Source organism: Spea bombifrons, chromosome 11 (assembly GCF_027358695.1).
Source record: "Spea bombifrons isolate aSpeBom1 chromosome 11, aSpeBom1.2.pri, whole genome shotgun sequence".
NCBI classification, from domain to species: Eukaryota; Metazoa; Chordata; class Amphibia; order Anura; family Pelobatidae; genus Spea; species Spea bombifrons.
Window position 1 is genome coordinate 7882433 of NC_071097.1, and position 24836 is coordinate 7907268.

General features: G+C 41.3%; 1 protein-coding gene across 1 annotated transcript; it reads left to right on the plus strand.

Moving 5' to 3' along the window:
• The first annotated feature begins 15718 nt into the window (after nucleotides 1-15718).
• On the plus strand, nucleotides 15719-23744 carry PRPF19 (pre-mRNA processing factor 19). The gene is made up of 16 exons (XM_053450518.1): nucleotides 15719-15936; nucleotides 16776-16925; nucleotides 17603-17679; nucleotides 18780-18921; nucleotides 19940-20013; nucleotides 20096-20158; nucleotides 20236-20277; nucleotides 20365-20439; nucleotides 20519-20594; nucleotides 20685-20794; nucleotides 20896-21051; nucleotides 21154-21223; nucleotides 21327-21412; nucleotides 21580-21750; nucleotides 22593-22698; nucleotides 23131-23744. The coding sequence occupies exons 1-16, from the start codon at nucleotides 15918-15920 to the stop codon at nucleotides 23226-23228; spliced, it is 1515 nt and encodes a 504-aa protein (XP_053306493.1). The 5' UTR covers nucleotides 15719-15917; the 3' UTR covers nucleotides 23229-23744.
• The last annotated feature ends 1092 nt before the right edge of the window (nucleotides 23745-24836 follow it).

Below are 24836 nucleotides of genomic sequence, written 5' to 3' on the forward strand. Positions count from 1 at the left end.
CATAAGTGCCGCAAGCAAAAGTCCATAAAAAGGTATGATACTCCATTTCATCGAGTATCCAAAAATGGGAACAGGGACAGAATTCGGGGACACCGATCAGCTATCAATACAGCGTTCCGAGATGGAACAACTGATAAGCCAGTGGCTAAACATTTTTTGAGTGAGAAACATCACTTGAGCTCTTTACGCTTTGTAGCCATTGATATGGTCCCCCCCTTGAGAAGAGGAGGTGACAGGGCTAAGCTATTGCTTCAACGCGAGACCTTTTGGATCAAGACTCTCAACACCCTCACACCAATGGGACTAAATGAACATGTTTCTTTTTCCTCATTTTTGGATACTCGATGAAATGGAGTATCATACCTTTTTATGGACTTTTGCTTGCGGCACTTATGAAATCCCTATATGTTCCGTTTTTATTTATTGCATGCATAATACTTCTTTGCAGCCTGCAGAAGTCTCTGCCTTCGCTAAATTTTGTCCATTACAGATTCTTGGGGTATGGTACTATGTATTTTTTAAACATACACATTTTCATTCTATATGCACTATTTAATTGCTATTTCACTGAGAAGTTTCTCTTTTATTTATATTATTTCACATGACCAAAGGAAATTCAATGTATTGAACGGAACGGTTATAGGTTCCGCGTGTTGCATGGGGATGTTTTACTAGGTACACACCATGTTTAACTGGGGATATGCACATGCTGTTCTGGTGATTCCAGTCTTCATTCCCACATGATGATCGTTTGAGAGGTGGGGTAAGCCACTCCTGTTGTTTATCACATTAATCACTGCACTGCATAAATTGTTTCACTTTGCCACACAGCACTTGCCTTGAGAAAGGACCGGAGGTGGTCCGAAACGTTGGCTGTGCTGGTTGAAATAAAATTGTGCTTAATGCACTTTACTGCAAAGACCCGTGAGTGCCCATTTTTTCTTTGGTTTCATATATCTGGCTATTTTTGGAGCACCTGGGCAAATAAAAGCCTGTGTATATTAATAAATTCTCTGAGTGTGCAGCCGCTCCCTTTGGTTTGTATATATTTATATATATATATATATATATATATATATATATATATATATTTTATTTTTTTTATTATTATTTTTTTTAATTATTATTTTTTTTTTTTCTTCAAAAGAAAGTCCTACTTGTGCTGAAAAAAACAATATATGATTTGTGTGGGTGCACTAATTGAGAAAAAGAGAAATTACAGTTCAAGAAAGCCATAGCAAAAACACAAAAACGGCTCTGGTCTGGTCATGGTAAAAAAAAAACTCTGTCCTGAACGGGTTAATAAAATAAACATTTATTATTAATGTTAAATTGTATATATTATAAACATATATTTTTATTAATATAATGGTAATTAGCATTAATTAACGGTTATTAAAAGTATGCATTGGTGCTTTTTAGATTATTGATTGAGATTTTTTTATGTGACAAATGCAATTGATAAAACATCAAAAGAGGCATCCTAGATTTGTGAAAAAGATATACTTTTTGGAAACAAGGTGAAAACAGCATATACAAATTTAAGTCCAATTGGTTCTTGATGTACATGCAGTTTTCACCTTGTTTCAAAGAAGTAGATAAAAAAAATTATATATATATATATATATATATATATATATAGTGGCTCTTTAAATGTTTTATGGTGTCATCAGGAATGTGTTCCTCAGCTCCCACACCACTAACGTGTGGAGTACCACAAGGATCCATTCTATCTCCCACTCTATTTGCCATATACATGCTGCCACTGGGGGACATCATCAGACAACATGGATTAAGATACCACTGCTATGCAGATGACACGCAGCTCTACCTTTCCTTTACACCAGGAGCTAAGGATCCAACATCCCTTTTCAACAGATGCTTAACAGATCTCTTAGAATGGATGCAAGCTAGCTGGTTAAAGGTAAATCCTGATAAAACAGAAGTCCTGTTGATCAGAGGACAAAGGATAACTGCGCTGATCCTAGGAAATACTAACCAAACTGGCATAGAATTCGGGGGTTCAGAGCTACTCAGGTCAAGTGAAGTGTGAAATCTCGGAGTACTTCTTGACAGTGGCTTGTCACTTAAATGTAAAATTTTTGCTGCAACAAAATCTGCCTTCTTCCACCTGAGGAATATAGCCAGGATAAAGCACCTAATCCCACCAGAGGATACTGCCACCCTTATCCATGCATTTGTGACATATCATCCGGATTATTGCAATGCACTGTATGTAGGCCTCCCAGAAAAAGAACTTCACAAACTGCAGCTGGCTCAGAACGCAGCAGCCACACTATTAACAAATCAACCCCGCTCATGCCATCTTACACCTATTTTACGGTCTCTCTATTGGCTTCCTATGAAATGGAGAATTCACTTTAAGATAGGCGTGTTGTCATCTTTAGAGACTTTTAAAAAAGACTTAAAACCCATCTTTTCTCCCAATCCTTCAGATAATTCATTTTTTTTTTCTCTCGTATGCATATACCTGTAAAGTGTTTTGAATCCCACCGGGAGAAAAGTGCTATATAAATACTTGTTGTTGTTAATAACATTTGTCACATAAAAAAAATATCAATCAATAATCTAAAAAGCACCAGATTTAAGGCTGGCACTTTAACTGCTTTTATACTGAAGCCACTTTCCCTAACTCAGTTATGGTGACATTAATTTTCGGGAATAAATATAAAACTATGATTTAGACAATAATATTCTACACTCAAGACTTCAAATTAGCTACAGTATAGTATATCATTGTCTATATAAACCATAGTTTGCGTGTGTGTGTGACTAGAACTATGTCGCTCTTAAACTTTATTTGCATTATTTCTCTGCACTGGGGTTTTTTTATTGATTCTATTGATTATTGCTTGTTGAAGTGCTATAAAATAAATGGAGCCACTATCTGTGCAAGTATTCTCTCTTTTTTGTGACTTATGAACGTGGGGAATTGTTTTCTCACAGTGACTATATTTTTTGGATACGGTGAGAGTGTTGAAGATAAAGTTTGTCCAAGTGAAGCCTTAATGTAAGAGAAAAATGTGTTTTAAGTTTCTCTGTGCAGTCTCCTCTTTATGACAACACCTTAAATTTTCTTGTTCTTGTGTGACTGCCTGAGTCTGTGTGTGAGACTGAGACTGCCCGAGTCTGTGTGCGTGTCTGTGTGAGAGACTCCTTGAGTCTATGTGTGTGTGAGAGAAACTGCCTGAGTCTGTGTGTGTGAGTGTGAGAGACTGCCTGAGTCTGTGTGTGCATGTGTGACTAGAACTTTGTCTCCCTTAACTTTTATTTGCGTTATTTCTCTGTTTGCACTGGGGTGTTTTTTATTGATTATTGCTTGTTGAAGTACTACAAAGTGAATGGAGCCACTATCTGTACAAGCTAAAAGTAACAAGTTAAATGTACAGCCACATAAAAGAAATGATGTTGTGGCTGCAGTCAAAGTGTTAGAAAATGATGATGTGAATGAAATAGATGTGCAAGGCTTAAATGAGAAGCAAAGTAATGCTAATCATAAAATGATCCGAAATCACTGCAAAATGATTGCAAAGCCTGTGTCTGTATTAAGCCCCTCGTTACAGAGACAGTTGTATCAGAGCAGCCAACACAAATTTCAAGGACCCATAGGTAAAAGGGAAGCCTTTAAATGTTTTGCATGTGGTAAAGTAGGACATTTTGCCCGAAATTTCCACTCTCACTCTGCCAAAGGACACCATGTTGTAATTATACTAGGTGGGGTTCTCAGGGAAGAGGTAATGGTGTTAGGAAAGACTACATCATGCCTTGGATACCAGTGGCGGAACTACCGGGGTCGCGACTGCAACCGGGCCCTGGTGTTCTGCCAGTCAGGGGGGCCCAAGGGGTGCCGAGCAGTCGTTTTCAGCAACCGCTCGGCGCCCTTCTGTCTCCTATGGTCCCTGCCGCCACCGCCGTCGCCTGCCTCAGCACTGCCCAGTAAGTGACCACAGGACTGCACGGTAAGTGACCTACAAAGGGGGGTAGGGGGAGGGTAGATAGTGAGAAGGAGGGGTAGGGAGAGGTTAGACAGTGAGAAGGGGGGTAGTGAGAAAGGTAGATAGTGAGAAGGGGGTAGGGAGAGGGTAGATAGTGGGAAGGGGAGGTAGGGAGAGGGTAGGTAGTGAGAAGGGGAGGTAGGGAAAGGGTAGATAGTGAGAAGGGGAGGTAGGGAGAGGGTAGATAGTGAGAAGGGGGGTAGGGAAAGGGTAGATAGTGAGAATGGGGGGTAGGGAGAGGGTAGATAGTGGAGGTAAATAGCCTGAGAAGGGGGGGAGGGGGTAGATAGCCTGAGAAGGGGTAGATGGTGTGAGAAGGGGGTAGATTGGGTTGGGGGTGGGGGGGCCTTCACAGATTCTCGCACCGGGGCCCTGAGGCTTCTAGTTACACCCCTGTTCCCTACCATGTTATTAAGGCACAGAAAGAAAGTGGAAAAAGAGAAAAATGAGCTACAGCGTAAAGTAAAAGTGTATATGAAGGAACTGGACACTGTAAAGACACAAGTGTCCAGAATAAAAGGAATGTTAGGAAACAAAAAGATAGCTAAATCAGAAGAAAACTAGTGTGCTCTTCTAGATTTTTTTCATTTGTTGTTGTAACATATGATGCTAATCTGTTTGTTTTAAAGTACTGTATTTGCTCGATTATAAGACGACCCCCCCAAAATCTAAATATTAATTTAGGAAAAAAAAGAAAAAGCCTGAATATAAGACTACCCTATAGAAAAACAGTTTTACTAGTAAATATTAATTCATGTAAACTTTTTTTTCATATTTAATAAAAGCTATGATTGAGAAAAATATTTTTTGTTTTTATTTCAACCTGCCCCCCTAGTTATTCACATCTGCCCCCAGGCTTGCCACTCTGCCTCCCTGAAATGCTTTATACCCTCCTATATGTTACTGTGTCCCATGATATGTATTTAACCCTCTATGTGTCACTCTGCCCCATAATATGTCTTATACCCCTTATACGACTCTGGCATATAGGGGGTTAAAAAGTCCCTCCTTTTTCTTTTTTCTGTTTTCCTTTATGCTCCTTGCCTATGACTCCAATTAGCAGCTATTACACATCATACATATATTTTACACACTTGGATCTTTGGATCCCTCTGTTTCTTTTACTAATGACCGTATTCCAATATTATTATTATTATATGCATTATTATTTCCTTTTTCTTGTGCACTGATATCAATGTACACTACCACTCTACTGCCCATGACAGGCAGGTCATGGTGACTACTTGCCTACACCAATCCATGTTCTCCATTTCTTTTATTGTCATACTTCTTTTTTTCTTTTTTTTTTTGACACTACCTTTGACTCTCCTTTTTGATTCATCTTCCAGATGGGTAGCTTCTTTAGCGGTCTCCTGCAGCTTACCTCCTTCTGAGACCCAGCCCTGGGTTATTCAGTTTGGAATGCATCTGGAGGACAGATAATTTCATTATATCATATTTACACTACAGCTCCGTTTTACAAACAAACATCTGTTTCTATTATCTTTACATTTTACATTTCTTAATTATTCCCTTTTAAGGTCGTACCTACATAATATAGCGGTGGGTCTCTGACCCATTTTTCTTTGCTTTTTGTTCTAACAGTTTATATACAACACACGTTTTTCTCTGTGTTTTAACATGTTTCTCCACACTTGGCCCCTGAGGTCCTTTATGGCCCAAGTAATAGGCATATCCTGAATGTCAGGAATGATGGCTGCCCTGTTCTTCCAGTTCCTCCCTGAACCAGGCTTTGGCAGGTTATTTGGGATTTTTAATGCTATTAGTTCTACGTATGATTTTATGTTTTATATTTTTTTTATTGTTTTGATGTGTGCCACCTCGCCTCCATCCCTTTGGTCTCTCCGGGTGTCCATGTATGCATTCCATACTTTGAATGTCAGGGGGATCAATAAACCTGAGCAGCGATCTAAGCTGTTCCGCTTCTTACAATCCACCAAAACTAAGATTGCTTTTTTGCAAGAAACACATTTTAAAACGGGCAGTGAACCAAACTGCTCTTCCAAATATTATGCCTCTACCTTCTTCTCGAGCTCTCATGAGTCCAAAACGAAAGGTGTGGCAATCTTTCTGCACAAGCCCCTCCCTTGTCAGCTCCTGGACACCTAGAGAGATGAAGAGGGAAGATGTATTTTTGTAAAGGGATATATTACCACGTATAAAATTACTTTGGCCTGCATATATGCTCCAAATCGTAACCAAACCATTTTCCTTGTATCTGTTTTGCGTAAGCTGGTTGATTTTCAGGAGGGGATCACTGTTCTAGGAGGGGATCTCAATATGGTGCTGGACCCCAAAATAGATGGCTCTTCTGGTGTGTCGCATATCCCCTACTCTCGAATTGCCAGGGTTAATCGTGCCCTACACAGTATGCAAATGGCTGATGCTTGGCGGACCCAACACCCGTCTACCAAGGACTACACCTTCTTCTCCTCAACACACGCTAGATACACCAGAATAGATTCGTTCTTTCTTTCCCACCATCACTTACCCATGCATTACACTTCCAGTATCAGAACCTCGATACTTGGAGATCACTCTCCAGTTCATATTAAACTATCCTTTACTAACCTTCCCCCCAAGTCCTGGACCTGGAGGCTTAATGAATCCCTGTTATCTACACCTGCACATGTACAGATCTTACGTAAAGAAATGACACAATACTTTGCTGAAAACATTTCACCTCTTGTCCCGTTCCCCACTGGTTGGGAGGCCCACAAGTTGGTTATCCGAGGCCATTTAATCAAAATGGGTGCTAATTTTAAAAGGCTAGCCTTGGGGGAAATTTTGACTTTGACATCTCAAATTGCGGACCTTGAGAGATCGCATAAACTTACATTATCTCCCTACGTGCAAAACGTGCACTCACTTTTGTTTCTAAAATTAGGGATCATAGGGGCAAGGCACATTTTCCACCCCTGAGATAGCATCATGCTTTCATAAGTATTATACCTCTTTGTATAACTTGCCTCCTGCCTAGGGACCCCTCCCTTACTTCCAACCTACTCTACAGGAGTACTTGGATAGACATCTGAGAACTCATCTATCGTTGGCTGATTCCGCCCTCCTGGAGACTCCTATTACTTTGAGCGAGATACAGGATGAAATTAAATCCTTACCTAATGGAAAGTGTCCCGGTCCTGATGGGTTCACGAAACCTTATTATCGGAAATGTGCTACTGTTTTGGGCCCGCATTTAGTTACTTTATTTAATGGCCTCACTAAGGGGGATCGATTTGACCCGCATATAAACACTGCTCATATAATGGTAATTCTGAAGCCGGACAAGAGTAGAGATAAGTGTGGAAATTATCGTCCTATCTCTCTCCTTAACACGGATGTTAAGCTTTTGGCTAAGATCCCGGCCACTCGCCTTAAGCCTCTGATCTCGTCTCTTATACACTTGGTTTTGTCTTGGGGCGGGAGGCACGTGACAGTACGATTCGGGTGCTTAATGTACTCTCCTATGCCCAAGAGAGACAAATTCCAATGGCATTGGTCTCTCTCTCAACCGCTCACCCTGTTGAATGGTACAAGACAAGGTTGCCCCTTGTCTCCTATTTTATTTATTTCAGGCATGGAACCTTTGGTCAATGCTATTAGGCATAACTCTGCTATTATCTGGGTTTAAAGATCCCTGGGGACCTCACTCTGCTATATAACTTAAACTTTTTACCTCTACTACATCAGGTTTCCGAGGACTTACATAAATGGTAATTTCCCTATATCTCCTGGTTCGGGAAGGTTTCCACAATTAAGATGAATATCTTACCCAGGTTCCTGTACCTCTTCCACACTCTCCCTATTTTTCTCCGTCTCTTTTTTCGGAGATGGCAACGCATTTTTTCTACATACATACTCGTCCCAAGTTGAAGGGGGACTGAGGGTTCCTGATATGGAACTCTATTATCACGCGGCACACTTGCGTAGGATTGTGGAGTGGTCAGTACATGTTCCCAAGCAGTGGGTAACGATGGAGGAGGCTATTTTGCCTCATCCTGCACATGTCTTCCCTTGGTTGCCGATCTACATAGACATGACTCTTCTGTGAAACACCTTACTATATCCCCTTTAAAACATACAAGGCCCTCCCTGACGAGGGCAGTGCAAACGCCGGGAGGGTGAAGGAACGCTTGCTAGCCTGATATGGCATCACATCAGAGGCGCATCGGTTAAAGTTCTGTGGCTTGTACAAAGGAAACTGTACCTCTTCACACTATAATGCTAATTTACAAGAGTCCATTGAAATCCGGCCCCATCACGAAGAGACAGTACCACTCACCGTTTCACTGAGCTAAAAACCACAAAGAAAGCTTGGAGGTAGCGCATTCACACTCTTTTCTGCAATTCTGGGTCTTCCGGGGCTCAGATTACACAACCCAAACATTAATTGGGATCTAGGAATCCTCATATTTGCCTCTTCATATTATACCCTGTACTGCAGAACCAATACCACAGGTCTACACACTCTTGTAAGCCTCTCTTCCATACCTCCATATGAATACACCAATCTGCAGGTCCCTATGTTACAAGAATATAGTTCTGGATGTATTTGAAAAGAAAGGAGCGGACACCTTACCGTTCCTTAGACTGTCTGATCAATCTCCTACAAGATGCTCCCATACCCTTTGGATGCATAGTATTTTCCCTCAGGAGATCATGGGATGAGCGGAGAGACCAGTGTGGAGTGTATTTAGAGATTAGTGATGAGATGTAGGTAGGGGAACTGCTGTGAAGGGTTTTGAAAGTAAGAGTAAGTATTTTGAAATGAATCCTCAGGAGCCCATGCAGCCAGTGAAGAGACTGACAGAGGGGGAGAGGTGTTAGTGAAGCGATGGGAGAGGAAGATAAGTCTGGCAGCAGCATTCATGGTAGATTGTAGAGGGGTGAGACGGTTAAGAGGGAAACCAGCTAAGACAGAGTTACAATAATCAAGGCGGGAGATAATAAGGGCATGGACGAGAGCCTTTGCGGCATGGTGTGTTTTAGGAAGGGACGATGCGGGCAATGTTTGGAAGATGGAGACGGTAGTTTTTAGAGACAGAGCAGGGGGGAACAAAAGGTCAGAGTCAAGGGTGACACCAAGACAGCGGGCATGAGGAGACAGGGAGATGATAGCACCATTGACATTGAGGGAAACTGATGGGGGACTTTTAGCATTGGAGGGAGGGAAGATGAGAAGTTCGGTTTTGGAGAGATTGAGTTTCAGGAAACGTGAAGACATCCAGGTAGAGACGGAGGCGAGACAGCTAGAGGATAGATAGATCTGGGTGTCATCACCCTACAGATGCTATTGAAAGCCAAAGGATGTGATTAGTTTACCAAGTGAGGAAGTGTAGAGAGAGAACAGAAGGGGTCCTAGAACTGAGCCTTGGGGTACCCCCACTGAAAGGGGGAGGGAAAGTGTTACTGGAGACAGAGACGCTGAAGGTACGATCAGAGAGGTAGGAAGTGAACCAGAAGAGAGCAGTGTATCACGGAGACCAAGAGCATGAATAGTTTGAAGGTGAAGAGGGTGGTCCACAGTGTCAAAAGCAGCATAAAGGTCCTTGGATTTGGCAGCTAGTAGGTCATTTGTAACTTTAGTAAGGGCGGTCTCAGTAGAGTGTCGGTGGCAAAAACCAGATTGAAGAGGGTCAAGTAGGGAGTTAGAATCAAGAAATTTAGTTAATTGTGTAGAAACAATTCTCTCAAGAAGCTTAGAGGTGAGAGGAAGTAGAGAGATGGGACGGTAAGTGGACAGATCAGTCGGGTCAAGGGAGGGCTTTTTCAAGATTGGAGTAATGATAGCATGCTTGAAGGAGGATGGGGCAGAGTAGGGACAAGAGTAGATGAAAGAGACTGGGTGAGATGGTAAGGGATTGGGTCAAGGGGGCATGTGGCTGGACAAGAGGAAAGAAGAAGAGAATGTACCTCCTCTTCAGCAGACAGCAGAGAAATGATGTAATGGAGTGAAGGGAGAAGAGATCAGTGGGTAGGAGGGCACATAGTCAGAGGGAGGGTGAGGGCAGGGTGGTAACTGTACAGATATGTCATATCAATTTTATTATTGAAATATGTGACAAAGTCAGAGGCATTAAGGTTAGTGGAAGGGGTAGTAGGGATAGGTCGAAGAGGGGAATTGAAAGTGTTAAAGAGTCGTTTAGGGTTATGAGACGGAAGAGATGAGGGAGGTGAAGTAGGTTTCTTTAGCAAGGTTGAGAGTGGAGTAGTAGGAACGTAGCATAAATTTGTAGTGTAGAAAGTCAGCCAACTACGCTCAGCAGTGTGGGAACAATGTCGTAGTTGTCGGGTTACAGTCGCGTGCCAGGGTTGGAAACGCGAGCGTCGTGAGGAGCAAGTAGTAACTGGGGCTACATCCTCAAGAGCAGATGTGAGAGTGGAGTTCGGGAATGACGTTAGAGAGAGGAAGTAATTTGGTTAAGAACGTCTGAAGGTTAATAGAGCTGAGGTCTCTGGTTAGGTGAGGATAGGGTGCAGCGGAGTGAGTAGGAGGCAAGGTTAGAGAGCAGAGGGGGGAAAAGGGAATTAGAGAAGTTAGTGAGAGTGCACATACTAGAAAAAAAAGGTACAGGGTGTGACCATCATCATGAGTAGGGGAGTTAATATACTGTGTGAGTTCAGAAGAGGAGGTAATAGAAAGAAATTTTGAAGCCATGGGACTAAATGGGATGTCAACTGGGATTACAGTCACTGGCTCCTCCATACATTTATGCCCTCATACTCTCCTACTCGATCCTAAGTTCTTCCCATGGACTAAGGCTCTCCTCCTCACTTATCTCCTTTTCCTGTCTACAAGATTTCACTCGGGCTGCCACATATCTTTTGGAATCTACTTCCACCAAACCTTCAGAATTCACCCTCCCTCCCAACATTCAAGAAACATCTCAAAACTCACTTCTTCAGAGAAGCATACCATCTTCGCTGCTAGAACTTCCTTGTCATTGATACAACCAACACACTACCTCTCACCCTTTCTCTGTGCCTTATGTTTGTCACCCCACTCCCTCAAGATTGTAAGCTTGCAAGCAGGGCTCTCTCCACCTAATGTATCGGTTTGTCTTAGTCTGTCAATTCTCGTCTTGTCATACCCCTTGAATATATGTATTGTGTTAAGCGCTGCGTAGATTGTTGGTGCTATATTAATAAAAGTTAATACAAATAATAATAATGTTGAAGTCCCCAAGGATAACAGAAGGAATACCAGAAGAGAGAAAGAGAAGCAGTCATGAGGAGAAAGATGTTGGCCGGGCCAGGGGGGCGGTATATAAAACAGCTATGCGTAAGGAGATGGGATTAAATTAAATAGCATGGACTTCAAATGAGGAGAAAAGTACAAGTTGAGGAGAGTAGGAAGCCTACCCCCCCACACACCCTTCCTGTCATCAGATCGAGGAGTGTCATCAGATTGAGTGAGGTGGAGGCCACCATAGAAGAGAGCAGCAGGAGAAGCGGTGTTACAAGAGGTTAGCCAGATTCAGTTAGAGCGAGAAGGTGCAGGGAACTAGAGGTACAGTGGTCGTGTAAAGCTGTTAGTTTGTTACAGACAGAACGTGCGTTCCAGAGTGCAAAGGTAAAAGGGGGTAAGAGGAGCAGCGGGGTATGTGGACAAGATTATTGAAGTTTCTAGAATGTTGAATGGGAGAGGATGGGGAAGAGAGCACCACAGGAGGGCCAGGATTTGGGGAAATATCCCCAGCTGCTAAAAGAAGCAGAAGAGAGGAGGTGGGAATAGGACTTTGATCGCTCATTGCTGATTGCTGGGAGTGAGGGAAGGTGGGAGAAAGAAAGGAGGTGAAAGTGAAAAGTGCTTGGGATGAGAGAAAGTAATGATGGTGCAATACAGGCATGGTGTGGAATACCTGGATAATTAATTAAACAGGGCAGCCAGCAATGATGCTGATTACAGACAGGGTAAGGCAAAAAGTGGAATACCTGGACAATTAATTAATTAAACAGGGCAGCCAGCAATGATGCTGATTACAGACAGGGTAAGGCAAAAAAAGTGGAGTACCTGGCCAATTAATTAATTAAGCAGGGCAGCCAGCAATGATACTGATTACAGACAGGGTAAGGCAAAAAAGTGGAATACCTGGACAATTAATTAATTAATCACATAAATGTGTGTGAAAAGATCAAAGGAAATACCCAAACAGAAATAAATAAAATTACCAATTATGTGATATGAGTATTATCTAGATTAGCCAAACATACAGTCTGTAGCAATAGTGAAAGTTATAAATATCATTCAGCTGTGAGATGAAATGGAATAAATGTAATACTTCTACCTTAGTAGTTTTCAGGCAGCCTCCCTACAGCAACACTCTCCAAATGTTGAAAACGTAATCTAAAAAAACAAAATCCACTAGGGGGCGCTCACATAAAACAAAAAAGAAGAGATACAAAATAATAGTGCAGATTGCAACAACCACATAGATCACCCAATGCACTCACAATATTCAACATTTTTTTCAAGCTTTTCTCGTTTTCCTTTTAAAGTATCTGAGTAAAAACAGCAAAAAGAGACATAATAGTGTAGTATGCAAAAGTGTATATTTGGAAGAGAAAGATTGCACTCACACAGCTGGTGGCACATCAATCAAATGTGCTGGTAACTCTTATCCTTCCATGCCGAGAATCCACCGATATGCACTGCGGATTGTTCTGTCAGAAAACTCCACAATGTATTCAATAAATGAAAAGTAACCATATGTTTTAAAAAATATATTTAATTAGGGGTTAATACCCCACTGAATATAAAATTATAAGTAAAGGTAAAACTATAGTTAAAGTCCGTATTTGAGAATCCTCTACGCGTTTCACCTGGAAAATGGCTTCATCAGGAGGTATCAATGATTGATCCACTCACTCCAATTGTCTTCTTTTATACTTCCTCAGGTTGCCGAAGAATATACCGGGTTCACTTCTGTGTGTCCCTCGATGACGTCGTCCGGACAGCTGAAAAGAAGAAGAGTCCTAAGTCTGATGTTCCGAGTACCTGGACAATTAATTAAGCAGGGCAACCAGCAATGATGCTGATTACAGACAGGGTAAGGCAAAAAGTGGAATACCTGTAGATGAGATCTTTATGACTGGGGTTAGCCAAGCCATGGATATGGAACTCTGGCCCGTCTTACGGGCAGACTATTCACAGGGACATTTCAGACGTTGATCCCGGGGTCAGATCAAGTCGCTTTCTGGAACATCCTCCCGACGATTGATGTCCTGTATTGCTGGTGGCTATGGGCAGAAGAAAGCAACGTCTGGCGTGTGTACCCAGTTGGGGTGCGAGGCATCTCATTAAATCTGGTGGCAGCAGTGGGATGCTTCCTTCCAAAGGGAATGTCCAAATCACCACCGGGAATAACAGGCCTGCTGACTGTGGAGATGTGATATCATCAGCAGCAGCTATGGCAAAGGAAACGAGTAGTGGAGTAGTTCGACAACAGACTGCGGAGAAGGCTGGTCGAGTCACTCTGGCGATACAAATAGGGCCGATTCCATAACAAGTACGGCTGGAATAGAAAGCCCTGATTCGGCTAGGAAAACTGGTACAGCTGCTGAGGCAAGATCCTGCCCTCGCCAGAACAGCGCTTCGGGAGCTGGTTAAGCTGAGATAGCGGTAGCCGAACTGAAGCGAGTGGCGGTGAAGGAACTCGAGCTTGGGAACCTATACAGAGCATTGTATTGGGCTACAGGCCAGGAGGAGTTGAGGTCAGAAAGTCACTGTTCTGCCTCACACTTGCAATGGCTACAGGGACAGGGATCCAGGGAGATGGTGCAGCCGGCCCATCTAACCAGAGGCAGCCGGAGCACCAGGGAGGGGATACAGGCAGCATCACTCCCCAGCAGCTGACTGGGTGTCTGAGAGATGGGGCAGCCGGCACATCTCCCCAGAGGCAGCAGGGAGATGAGTCAGCTGCTTCTTCTCCTCAGTGACAAATAGGAGCCAAGGAACATGTCCTCTCTCCCCAGTGGCAGTTATAACACCAGGGAGGGGATGCAGGCGGCATCACTCGCCAGCGGCTGAGTGAGCGCCTGGGAGATGGCATAGACAGCACATCTCCCAAGCGCCTAGACCCCAAATATAGGCCACACCCCCACTTTAAAGACTTAAAGTGGGGGGAAAAAGTGCAGCCTATATTCGGGCCAATACGGTATATATATATATATATATATATATATATATATATATATATATATATATATATATATATATATATATGCTTTAGACATGCATTTTTAACTACATAATATGTCATCATCTCTTTGAAGTAAAGACCGTGATTGAAATATGATTTCAAAATAACAGCTGAACTGGCAGTTAGTTTTCTTTCTTTAATATTAGACCCTGGTGCTGGTGATATATATAAATATTAGAGCCTGCTGACATTATATATATATATATATATATATATATATATATACATATTAGACCCTGTTGCCAATTCATTTTATATTGAAAAAATCGGGCCCTGCTCCACGCTCCCTAGCATGCAATCACACCAAAAAAAAAATATTTGCCACACTGAATCAGACATACAAATCTTGTATTTGCAGGTATACAATAATAATGCATGGAAACATAGCATTGCAGGTATAGATCAACAGAACACACAAACCCAGCATTGCAGGTATAGATCAACTGGAAATCACATGTAAACTTAGCAGTGAGGGTATAGATCAAATAAACACATGGAAACAGAATTGCAGGTATTGATTAACTGAATAAGACATACAAACCCTGTATTTGCAGGCAGTGGTGTCTCCAGCTTTCTTATATAGGGGGACACATGGGGGGACAGGGACCAAAGTAGAGGGGGCAATTATAAAATGCTACATATACACTAACTATATATATATATATACACTATATATATATATATATATATCCGATAGACATACATAATATGTACTTATCTCTTTGACAGAAAAACCTTGATTTAAATATGATTTCAAAATAACAGCTGAACTGGTAGTTATATATTAATATTATACCCTGCTGCCAATATATATATAAATATTAGATAAATGTTTGCCCCTGCTGCCTGTATGTATATATACATATATATATATATTTATATATATTTATTAGACCCTCTGTAATATTTACTTTTAGGTCTATTCACTAAAGGGAGAATTGGCAAGATAAATTTTCTGAAGAGTTATTATTATATGCCTTTTAACCCCCTATATGCCACTCTGCCTCCAGAAATGCCTTATACCCCCTATATGCCACTCTGCCTCCAGAAATCCCTTATAACCCCCTCTATACCACTCTGTCCCATGATATGCATTTTAACCCCCTATATGCCAGAGTGGCATATAGGGGTATAAGGCATTTCTGGAGGCAGAGTGGCATATAGGGGGTTAAAAGGCATATCATGGGGCAGAGTGGCATATAGTAATAACTCTCCAGAAAACTTATCCTGCCAATTCTCCCTTTAGTGAATAGACCTAAAAGTAAATATTACAGACATGTTTGTAAAAACTGTAGAAGTATAGCAAAAGTATTGTAGGGGTTCCTCTTTAATAGGTAAAACAAAATAAACCACTTCCCGTATTAGGAATATGGTAATTAGGAGTTAGGATTTGCTATGCTGCACCGCGCAATGCCGGAAATGGTAAAGCTTTGTTTGGTGAATCGTTCGAACTGCCAGCCTATTGGCGGAAGCGGAAACGAGAGAAACCGGAACTACCAGGAGCTAGTTGTGGGCACGCTGGCGGCATCATCACCTCGGTAATCCCGCGAAAAGAATTTGGCCAATCGATGATCGGTGTGTCGTTTGCAAAGGCCAATCGCAGCACGGTAGCCGCAAAGTAAGGAGTGTCCTTTGATCCAGCGTGTCATCGACGAGCGCGAACAGAGCGTCGAGAGAAATGTCGCTGACCTGCTACAGTGAGTGCATTTTACACGTGCCTTATAAATGTGACCAAATTATAGTTAACTTGGTGATATGGCCCTGCGAGAAGGAGGATTAGTGCTCACGGAACGTGTTAACTTAAGCGAATGTGATGTTTCTAATCACACCCCCCTTTTATGTACCTGGCCCTATTTTCTTTCGTGGTTTCCCTGCTAAGCTGAATAAAATGAGCTCCTTAAAACAAGAACTTTCGTTTATTATGCGATTGTTTAAAGTATATGCGGTGCTATGACCCGGTATAAACCCATGCATGTTATTAGACGCTGGCGGCAAATGTCTGAAGGAGTGTTTTGTGGCGCAGTTACAATGGAAGCTAAAACGTGCCCCGGCATTCTACAGTTTATCCAGGGCTTCTGTTTTGAAAAAGTATATCTCTTCTGTACGAAGGTATATTTTGTATCTGATATAAAAATAATTTACATGCTGTTCCCATGAGCTTATCAAGGCTTTAAATGTGATATGAAAGCAAACCTAAAAATATAAATAAAGGCTGCAAAGTGGTTTGAGGTGCTGAGTTACACTTTTAGACGCCTCTCACGCTTCTCCAAACTTGCATGTTGTGGTAAGTGTACACCACAAAGCACAATCATTGATGAATACCATACGCATCACGTAAGGAAGAAGAAACCCCAGTTTGTATTTTCTTGCCCAAAATTATTTGGCTTAAGTTATATTGTTGTATGCCATTTGAAACCAGAACGAGTCTTTTTCATCCAAGAGGCTTGTTTGGAAAGCCAATTCTATGGATTGTTCCAGCCGCGTTGGTTATAATGAAATAATCAAGTCTCTCTTTTTTTATTTTTTCTGCATGCAGTTAGCAATGAGGTCACTGACCGCCCTTGCGTGTCCCCGCTTTCTGGACACGTGTTTGATCGGCGTCTCATTGAGAAGTATTTGGCCGAAAATGGAACAGATCCGGTGACCAATCAGCCGCTAAGTGAAGATCAGCTGATAGATATCAAAGGTTAGTAAATATTTTTGCCAGTCTTCTGATGCATCTACACTTACAGCTCTGGACTAATATGTCCATAGCACCAACCCTTTATGTAGAGATTAAAACGGAATATTACAATGTTGGTCTAGAATTTAAATCCAGTCCTCCAAATCCACTTTTAATGAATATATAAGGCCAGTAACCTTTTGTTATGCCTCTCACGGAGTCTAGTAAACCCAAACCCGGGGGGGGGGGGATAGGATTCTGTACGTAAACCTTACTGACACTTCCTACTTAAAGGCAAAGTCTCTCCTAGTTATCTGGAGCTGAAAACACTTTCTAAACTAATAGGTGTCTTTTGGTACTTCATTTTTGTATATAACTGTATTTTGACGATGACTTATGCAATACTCGTGCTCTAAGTATACTTAAAACATACTTGACATGATTGAAGGTTTACTCTGTTTAAATACAAATCTTGAAGCTGGTAATCTCTTACGAAGCCGATCGTTGACCTGTGGTATAGTTTCACCTGTATTTAATGTGTTTTTTCTTTTTCGTAGTATGCATCATCATGTAAAAGTTTGTATTTTGTGGTTTGGTGAACAAATTTAAAATATGTTCTTCTAATCTGAAGTGTTAAGGTGAGTTATGTTTATAAGACCGTCTAATTTCTACTTGTCTTTTGAACAATTTTGCCTATTCAGTTGCTCACCCAATAAGACCCAAGCCACCATCTGCAACCAGTATCCCTGCGATCCTAAAGTCTCTGCAAGATGAATGGGTAAGACCTACTTTTTTATTGTGTCTGGTGTTTCTTTCTAATGAATAAACCCCATTGAAGATGTCATATCAGTGCTATCAAGTTAAGGGTGAGCTGTAAAGAGTTGTAGTTTTAACTCTTTCACTATTCACTGTAAAAAGTTCATATTTAATGTATTGTTTTTTTATTTTACAAAGAGGGTGGTAGTTATATGAAACATCAGAAGTTGTAGTGGCAAATACATTTAGGGAGTTTAAACATACGTACTATAGGCATAGGGCTATCCTGAATCTGACAAGCTCTACATGGCCAGACTGATAGTTTAAAATAGGCTTGATCATTTTAAAGTGCAGCAGCCCACTGGGGCCCTCTACTATTATTGTATATCACTTATACCTGTCTTGCATTATCTTACTATAGACTCCTTTACATCGGAAACCATGTGTTTACAAATGCCTTAGATTGTTCTGTCTTAATTATGCTATCTGTCCATAGGGCAGCAAAAAATTACATAATACATAACGTTTTACATCTACTAATCGTAAGGAATATACTTGAAATATGGGAGATTTTGCTCATCGTGCATTAAATATCTGTAACCTTCCCAGCAGCCCCTATAATACCCCACTTGCCTACATTTTCATTGCGGAGTTAATGGGGGTGGTGTTTACCTCTAATCTAGTGAATTGGTGAAGCCACAGCAGGTCCCGCAAGGCTGTTTCCAAAAAGCCATCAAAGAAAAAGACTGCCCTCAAATTCTACATTTAAGGCTTCTCAAGCAAGGAGGTCCTTTCTGGCACTGTATAATTGTGTATTAAGGAGACTTTGAAGAAATGTCACTGATTTAACAGTACATTATACATGGCCAACCAAGCTGGTCCTTCTGCAAAAGCTCTCCAGTATTAGTCTTTCATTATGGATATTTAAGTCAAGTAGCTGAAACACCACTCCTGCAAACTCTTCAATCACTACTTACTTTAGTGAATAAACCCTACTGTCTTGCATCTCTTCTCATAAGGGCATATATGTATTGTGTTTGTGATGAAATCACTTCTACAAAGACTGATTGGACATCACCATTATTCACAAACAAACATGTGAAATGTTTTTTTTCATGTTAGGATGCTGTGATGCTTCATAGCTTTACCTTGCGGCAGCAACTACAGACTACTCGCCAGGAGCTGTCTCATGCACTCTATCAGCATGATGCTGCTTGTCGTGTCATTGCTCGTCTCACCAAGGAAGTAACGGCTGCTCGTGAAGGTAACCTTATGCATCTAAGATTCTTGAAATTAAAAATTCAAATGCGCTTTTATCGGTCTTTAAGTACAATATTTACTATCCATATTTAAGTGTTATGTTTTATAAACTTTGATTTGTGCCATTCTTTTTGTTTAACTCCTTGATGACGATTGACGTGCCTGGCACGACATGACTTTGAACAGGATCTATGATATACTGCCTCGATGTCGAGTTCAGCATCTGGCCCCTCCCTGTTGCGTCAATATCCACCATACACTATTTAGTTGATCACCTCCTGAGCTTTAATGGTGCCGCTGGAATGTCTTGATAGCGAGGTATTCAGCGACAACGAATACCCACCCCAGGACGCACTGTGACCATCGCAACCACCAGTGTGAGAGATGTTGCCACTCACAAGATGGCGGTGTCCTAAAAAAAAAATCCAAATTTCCAATCTGAAAAATGCACATGTCCCAAACAACTACCACAAAGTTCGACAGATAGTGGTGGTAGAATTAGTGCATGGGAAGCGTTAAAATACTAGCATTTGAAATACCCTGGGGGTGTCTATTTATTTTTTAAAAAAATATATGGTTTGATGCAGGTGAATTGTACTGTCTGGCTTCAAACATCTCCCAAATGTCATATGGGGCAGAATGACTGGTTTTAAAATAGCTATGTTATTTGTACTTATTACTGTATAATTTGCAAAAACCATGAAAACTTTGGGTATTACTCAGCTCAGATTCTACTATTTCTCCTATTTAGCAGGCTTTTTCATTAGCTTTTATAGATGAGTAAAATTTTTCAAGTAAGAATCAGTCCCTTTTATAGTAAATTATGATGCAATCAATATAATGAAAGCCCTTCTTGTCCTGAAAAAAACAATTTAGAACTTGTGTGGCTTCACTGAAAGAGAGAGGTGAAAAATTATAGCTACACACGAGCTACACATTGGTTTAATAGTAGAATTTAGTGCTTAGGGATGCTATGCTTGTAGCGTATGGAAATCACACTGTATTTTTGTTGTGATCTGCAGCTTTGGCTACTCTGAAACCTCAGGCTGGAATTTCTGTACCCCAAGCCAACCCCAATCCACAAGCTGGGGCAGCTGTAAGTATTGTGTATATTGTGCCCCCCCCCCTTTCTGTATTTTCTCCTTTCCAAGTGTCTTATTCGGTTTCATCTCATACAGAGTGTTGGAGATGCCATGGACATTGGTGAACTGGTAGGCATGTCAGCAGAGATTATACAGAAGGTAAACTACTCACAAGTGTTTGTTCTGTATGTTTAGAAAAAGCGTAATGCCTAGTTATTAACAAGTTCTCTTTTCAGCTTCAAGACAAAGCAACAGTTCTCACTACGGAGCGTAAAAAGGTAAAGATGGAATAACTTGATTTCTGTTTTGTTTTTTGCTAATATATCTGAAACTAAACTCCTCTCTCATGCTTTTCTCTTTACCAGCGTGGTAAGACTGTGCCAGAGGATCTGGTGAAGCCAGAAGAACTCAGCAAGTATCACCAGGTTTCCTGTCATGTAGTAAGTACGAATGTTCTTTTCATTAGAGTTCGGTTGGGTATTTGTTTGACTGCAGTTATATATAAGTTACATTTTTCAGGGTCTTCACAGTGCTAGCGTTCCTGGGATCTTGTCTCTGGACTTGTGCCCATCAGACACCAATAAGACGCTTACAGGTTAGAAGGCTTCAAGAATGTGTTTGTATTATCTATGAAGTTCTTATTTGTTCCGATATCATGTTTTTATTTTTCCTTTTCTATGTATAGGTGGGGCAGATAAGAGTGTGGTGGTTTTTGATTCCGTCTCTCAACAAATCCTCGCTACACTCAAAGGTCACACTAAAAAGGTCACCAATGTTGTGTTTCACCCTTCACAGGTAAGGACAATGTTGGGCCCTCTGGTACAAAGGCTTTATCTTGCAGCAGCTACAACTTTTGTTGAGTCTGACGCTGTCTAAATCTTGTTACCCTTTCACAGGAGCTTGTGTTTTCTGCTTCACCGGACTCTACAATCAGAGTCTGGTTGGTTCCCGATGCCTCGTGTACACAGGTGCTCAGAGCTCACGAAGGGGCTGTGACTGGTCTCAGCCTGCATGCCACAGGAGATTATCTGTTGAGTTGTTCAGATGATCAGGTAATAAAACTCTGAACACATGTTCTTAATTCCTTATTAATCTGCACTGTGAAGATGCCCCTTCGTTTAATTGAAATACGCTTTGCTATATCCCTTTTACAGTACTGGGCGTTTTCTGACATTCATGTAGGCCGTGTCCTCACCAAAGTGACTGATGAAGCGTCTGGATGTGGTAAGCGCTTGCTTCATTCAAAGAAAACATAAGAAGAATTTCTCTTGTTTATGCCTGTATCTCACACACCAGTGTTTCTTTTTTTTTGAATATATATATACAGCTCTTACCTGTGCCCAGTTTCACCCTGATGGTCTTATTTTTGGCACTGGAACAATGGATTCACAGATTAAGATCTGGGATCTTAAGGTAAAACATCCAAGCAATCTATTCTTGCTGTTCTCTGAATTTGGCTCCAGTTGCTTTCCTATTTGTGTGTGTTAAGATTCCTGTGTATATGTGATGTAAACATTTTAATGAACTACATTTCTTATTCTAATCTTTAATATGCACACTATTTTCCTCAATTTCTCTAGGAACGTTCTAATGTGGCTAATTTCCCCGGCCATTCTGGCCCAGTGTCTTGCATAGCATTCTCAGAGAACGGGTACTATCTGGCTACAGCTGCTGACGATTCCAGCGTCAAACTGTGGGATTTGAGAAAGCTAAAGAATTTCAAGACTCTGCAACTGGAAGAAGGATACCAGGTATTGTTTGCTGCCGGGGCACTGATTGATTATTGGGCTGCCATGTACTAAAAGGGGATCTGGAGGATTGATTCACATCAAGGGTTTAGAGAATGGGTTTTTCAGATTGTGTGTCAGGCCCAATAAGGCTCGAAACCAAGCTGTACCTATTCTGCATCCAAATCCAATTTACTGGAGATTAAGGGCCTAGGTCAGCCAAATATTGTGTTTCCTTCAGAAAGTATTTGGAGAAGGTCTTTACCTTACTACCTAGAAGGTACAGGTACTGTAATAAGTGCTTTCTTCACCTAACTCGTATTATATCTTTAGGTACATGTTTATTAATTCAGAATTTGACCTAGAAGAATCTTGTCAGCATTCTTGGATCTGAATTTGGTTCTTTTCCAGCTAACTTTAACACCACCTTCTCAAAAAGTATCAAGATTACTCACAAGACTGCTTTGCTTTAAAGCTTTATTTAAGCTTGTGTTTCACCAGCGTTCTAACCCTATGATTCTAACCCATTTCCACTCTTACTGAAAGAACCCAACACCTAGTTCCTGAGATTAACCCTATGATCCTAACCCATTTCCACTCTTACTGAAAGAACCCAACACCTAGTTCCTGAGATTCCTCCAGTGAACATTTGTTCAAGAGCCCTAGTTGTCTTCTGACTCTGGCCCCAACTTGTGTGATTTTAATAAGTCCTTTTCTTATAGGCCTAAAACACCTTCTTTCCTTTGTATTCATCTTTCCTTTCTTTGAATTTGCTAAAAATCAACACTGCGCGAACTGGTGTCTTGTCCAAAAAACTCATATGGTATAGTTGCTTTCTAAAAAAAAAAACCTTTATTCCTGTTTAGGTTCGCTCCCTTGTATTTGATCAGAGTGGAACATATCTGGCTGTTGGTGGAACAGATATTCAGGTTTATATCTGCAAGCAGTGGGCCGAAGTTCTGCATTTCACAGGTTAGTGTCATACTGCAGTTTGCTGATTTTATTTTTTTTCTCCTCTGCACTTTTATTTGAGCTATCTGGTCAATGCAGACAAAACCATAACTAAACAAAAGTTGGCATGACCTACTAAGGTTACGAATATGTCAGGTTAAAGCAATGGGGATATTTAGTTACATAATTATCTAATACCTTTTTGCAATAAATATTTCGGCAGAACTTGGTTTAGATAGGGCTTAAATATGTTTTATTATAGTACAAAACTATCTGCAACAGTTGTCAAGTGGTACATTTACACAATTTTTAAATACGTGAATCTTGCTTGTGTTTTTCATTGTTGAACACTAATTGTGAGAGTAATTTGTTCTGATTGTCCGAGTATTTATTTGCATCCTTAATGTCATAACTGCACGCATCACAAATAACTATTCCTGTTCCCTCCTTCAGATCATAGCGCTGTCACAACTGGTCTGGCCTTTGGCCAGAATGCAAAGTTTTTAGCCTCTACTGGGATGGATCGAAGTCTGCGTTTCTACAGCTTGTGATCTGAAAGTGCGCCTTCTCCACGTGGCTGATTCCAGATTTGTAAATGTTTTACCATGCTTAAAGATTGTAACGTGTTACACTTACGTTTTGTATGCAACATCCCTGCAGGTGATAAATGTAAAGTCTTGGAAGTGTTTCTTCTGTGTCCCGCAGGGTCCCAACAAACTTAATTTGTAAAAGAGAAAAACAGCTTATTTTGGTACATGTGTCTAACACACCTCTCAAGTGTGGCTCAGAATGTTGTGTATTGTAGCATGTAGTAGTCTGGTAAGTATTTTCTTGCGAGAACGAAATAAAATGACTTGACCCACTATCAAATGATTGGATATTTTCTATCTCATCTGCAAAAACGCTGCAGTTTTCTTTTATAAACACCCCTTTTGTGTGCTGTCCTTTCTTCCAGGCTGTCCTGTTCTGGGCTTGCCTTTGCCTGCATTCATGAATTATTTGCTGTTTCTAATCTGTTATGCTCCAGTATTTTGTATTTCTTAGTAATAAAAAGTTTTTAAACCTGACTAGTGTTGTGGGTGTTTTTTTTGGTTTGTTTTCTTTTTTTATGTGGCTAAGCTAGCAGTATATCAACTTTCATTGTATGATGGACAACTCCTGCGGAATGAGGTAGGCTAAGAAGAAAACTCTTCCATAAATTACACTTCCGTGGTACAAAGCTTGTGCATTCCGATTTGTACAAATCTCTGATAATGAAAATTAACAGCAAAACCCTGAAATTTCATGGGGGTTTGTTTTGGTGCTCTTTCAGGAGGTTGAGTGCGAAGGGACTGTATGTAGCAGTCTCTCTAATAAATAGGTAGAAGTAGCCGAAAGTGTCAAGGAGACCTGTGCCCGTGGACTGACTCCACTGTAGGAATCGTCCTTGCCATGAATGCTCAATTGCCGGGACTTAGTACGGGGTAAAACAGAACTGAGTTTATTGAAGACGGCACAGATATTTATCCACCACACGTAACAGGATTAGGGGTATAATCTCATTGACCACCAGACAGCCCAGCACTGCATAGAGTTCTACAGCCAGCAATGCATACCCCAAAAAAGTGTGTTTTAAGGTGATCCAGAGCGTCAATCCCAGGATGGAGAGCTCGGGGTCCAAAGATGTTATGGTCCAAAAATGATATGATCCGTTGGGCCGCTGAGTCACAATACAGTTCTATGGCCAGCAATGCCCACCAACAGTCACTGCCGCAAATTCATGGAACTCTACGGTGGCTAGGAACCACAGTGATGCCTGCTGGCGATTGGATCCGGGTCGCTATGGACAAACCGATGTCCCACCATGTCGCTCTTCAGAGGTTACTTTAAGCTCCTGTTGGGCAACACTCTGGCGGAGACCCACGCTCTGACTGAGTAGCTCCACAGTAGAGATCTTCCTTGCCGCTTGTCATGGAAGGCTCTGTGCTTTAGACTCCTGGAAGGGATCTGAGGGCCAGCCTCCTTCCTACAGACTATGGGCCCTGGCCTTGGAAGGTGGTGAGGTGGGTACAGGGGGTCCATTAGAACTACTTCCACCGGTACGGAGTGCCATGTTTCTCCAAGTACCAGAGACTCTAAAGACCATGAAGCTTGGACACAGATTTGCAGCACTTGCGTTT

Coding starts and splice junctions, on each gene's coding strand:
- PRPF19 (XM_053450518.1), top strand. Junction 18,922..19,939: donor AGTAACGGCTGCTCGTGAAG/GTAACCTTATGC, acceptor TGTGATCTGCAG/CTTTGGCTACTCTGAAACCT. Junction 20,795..20,895: donor TTGTGTTTCACCCTTCACAG/GTAAGGACAATG, acceptor ACCCTTTCACAG/GAGCTTGTGTTTTCTGCTTC.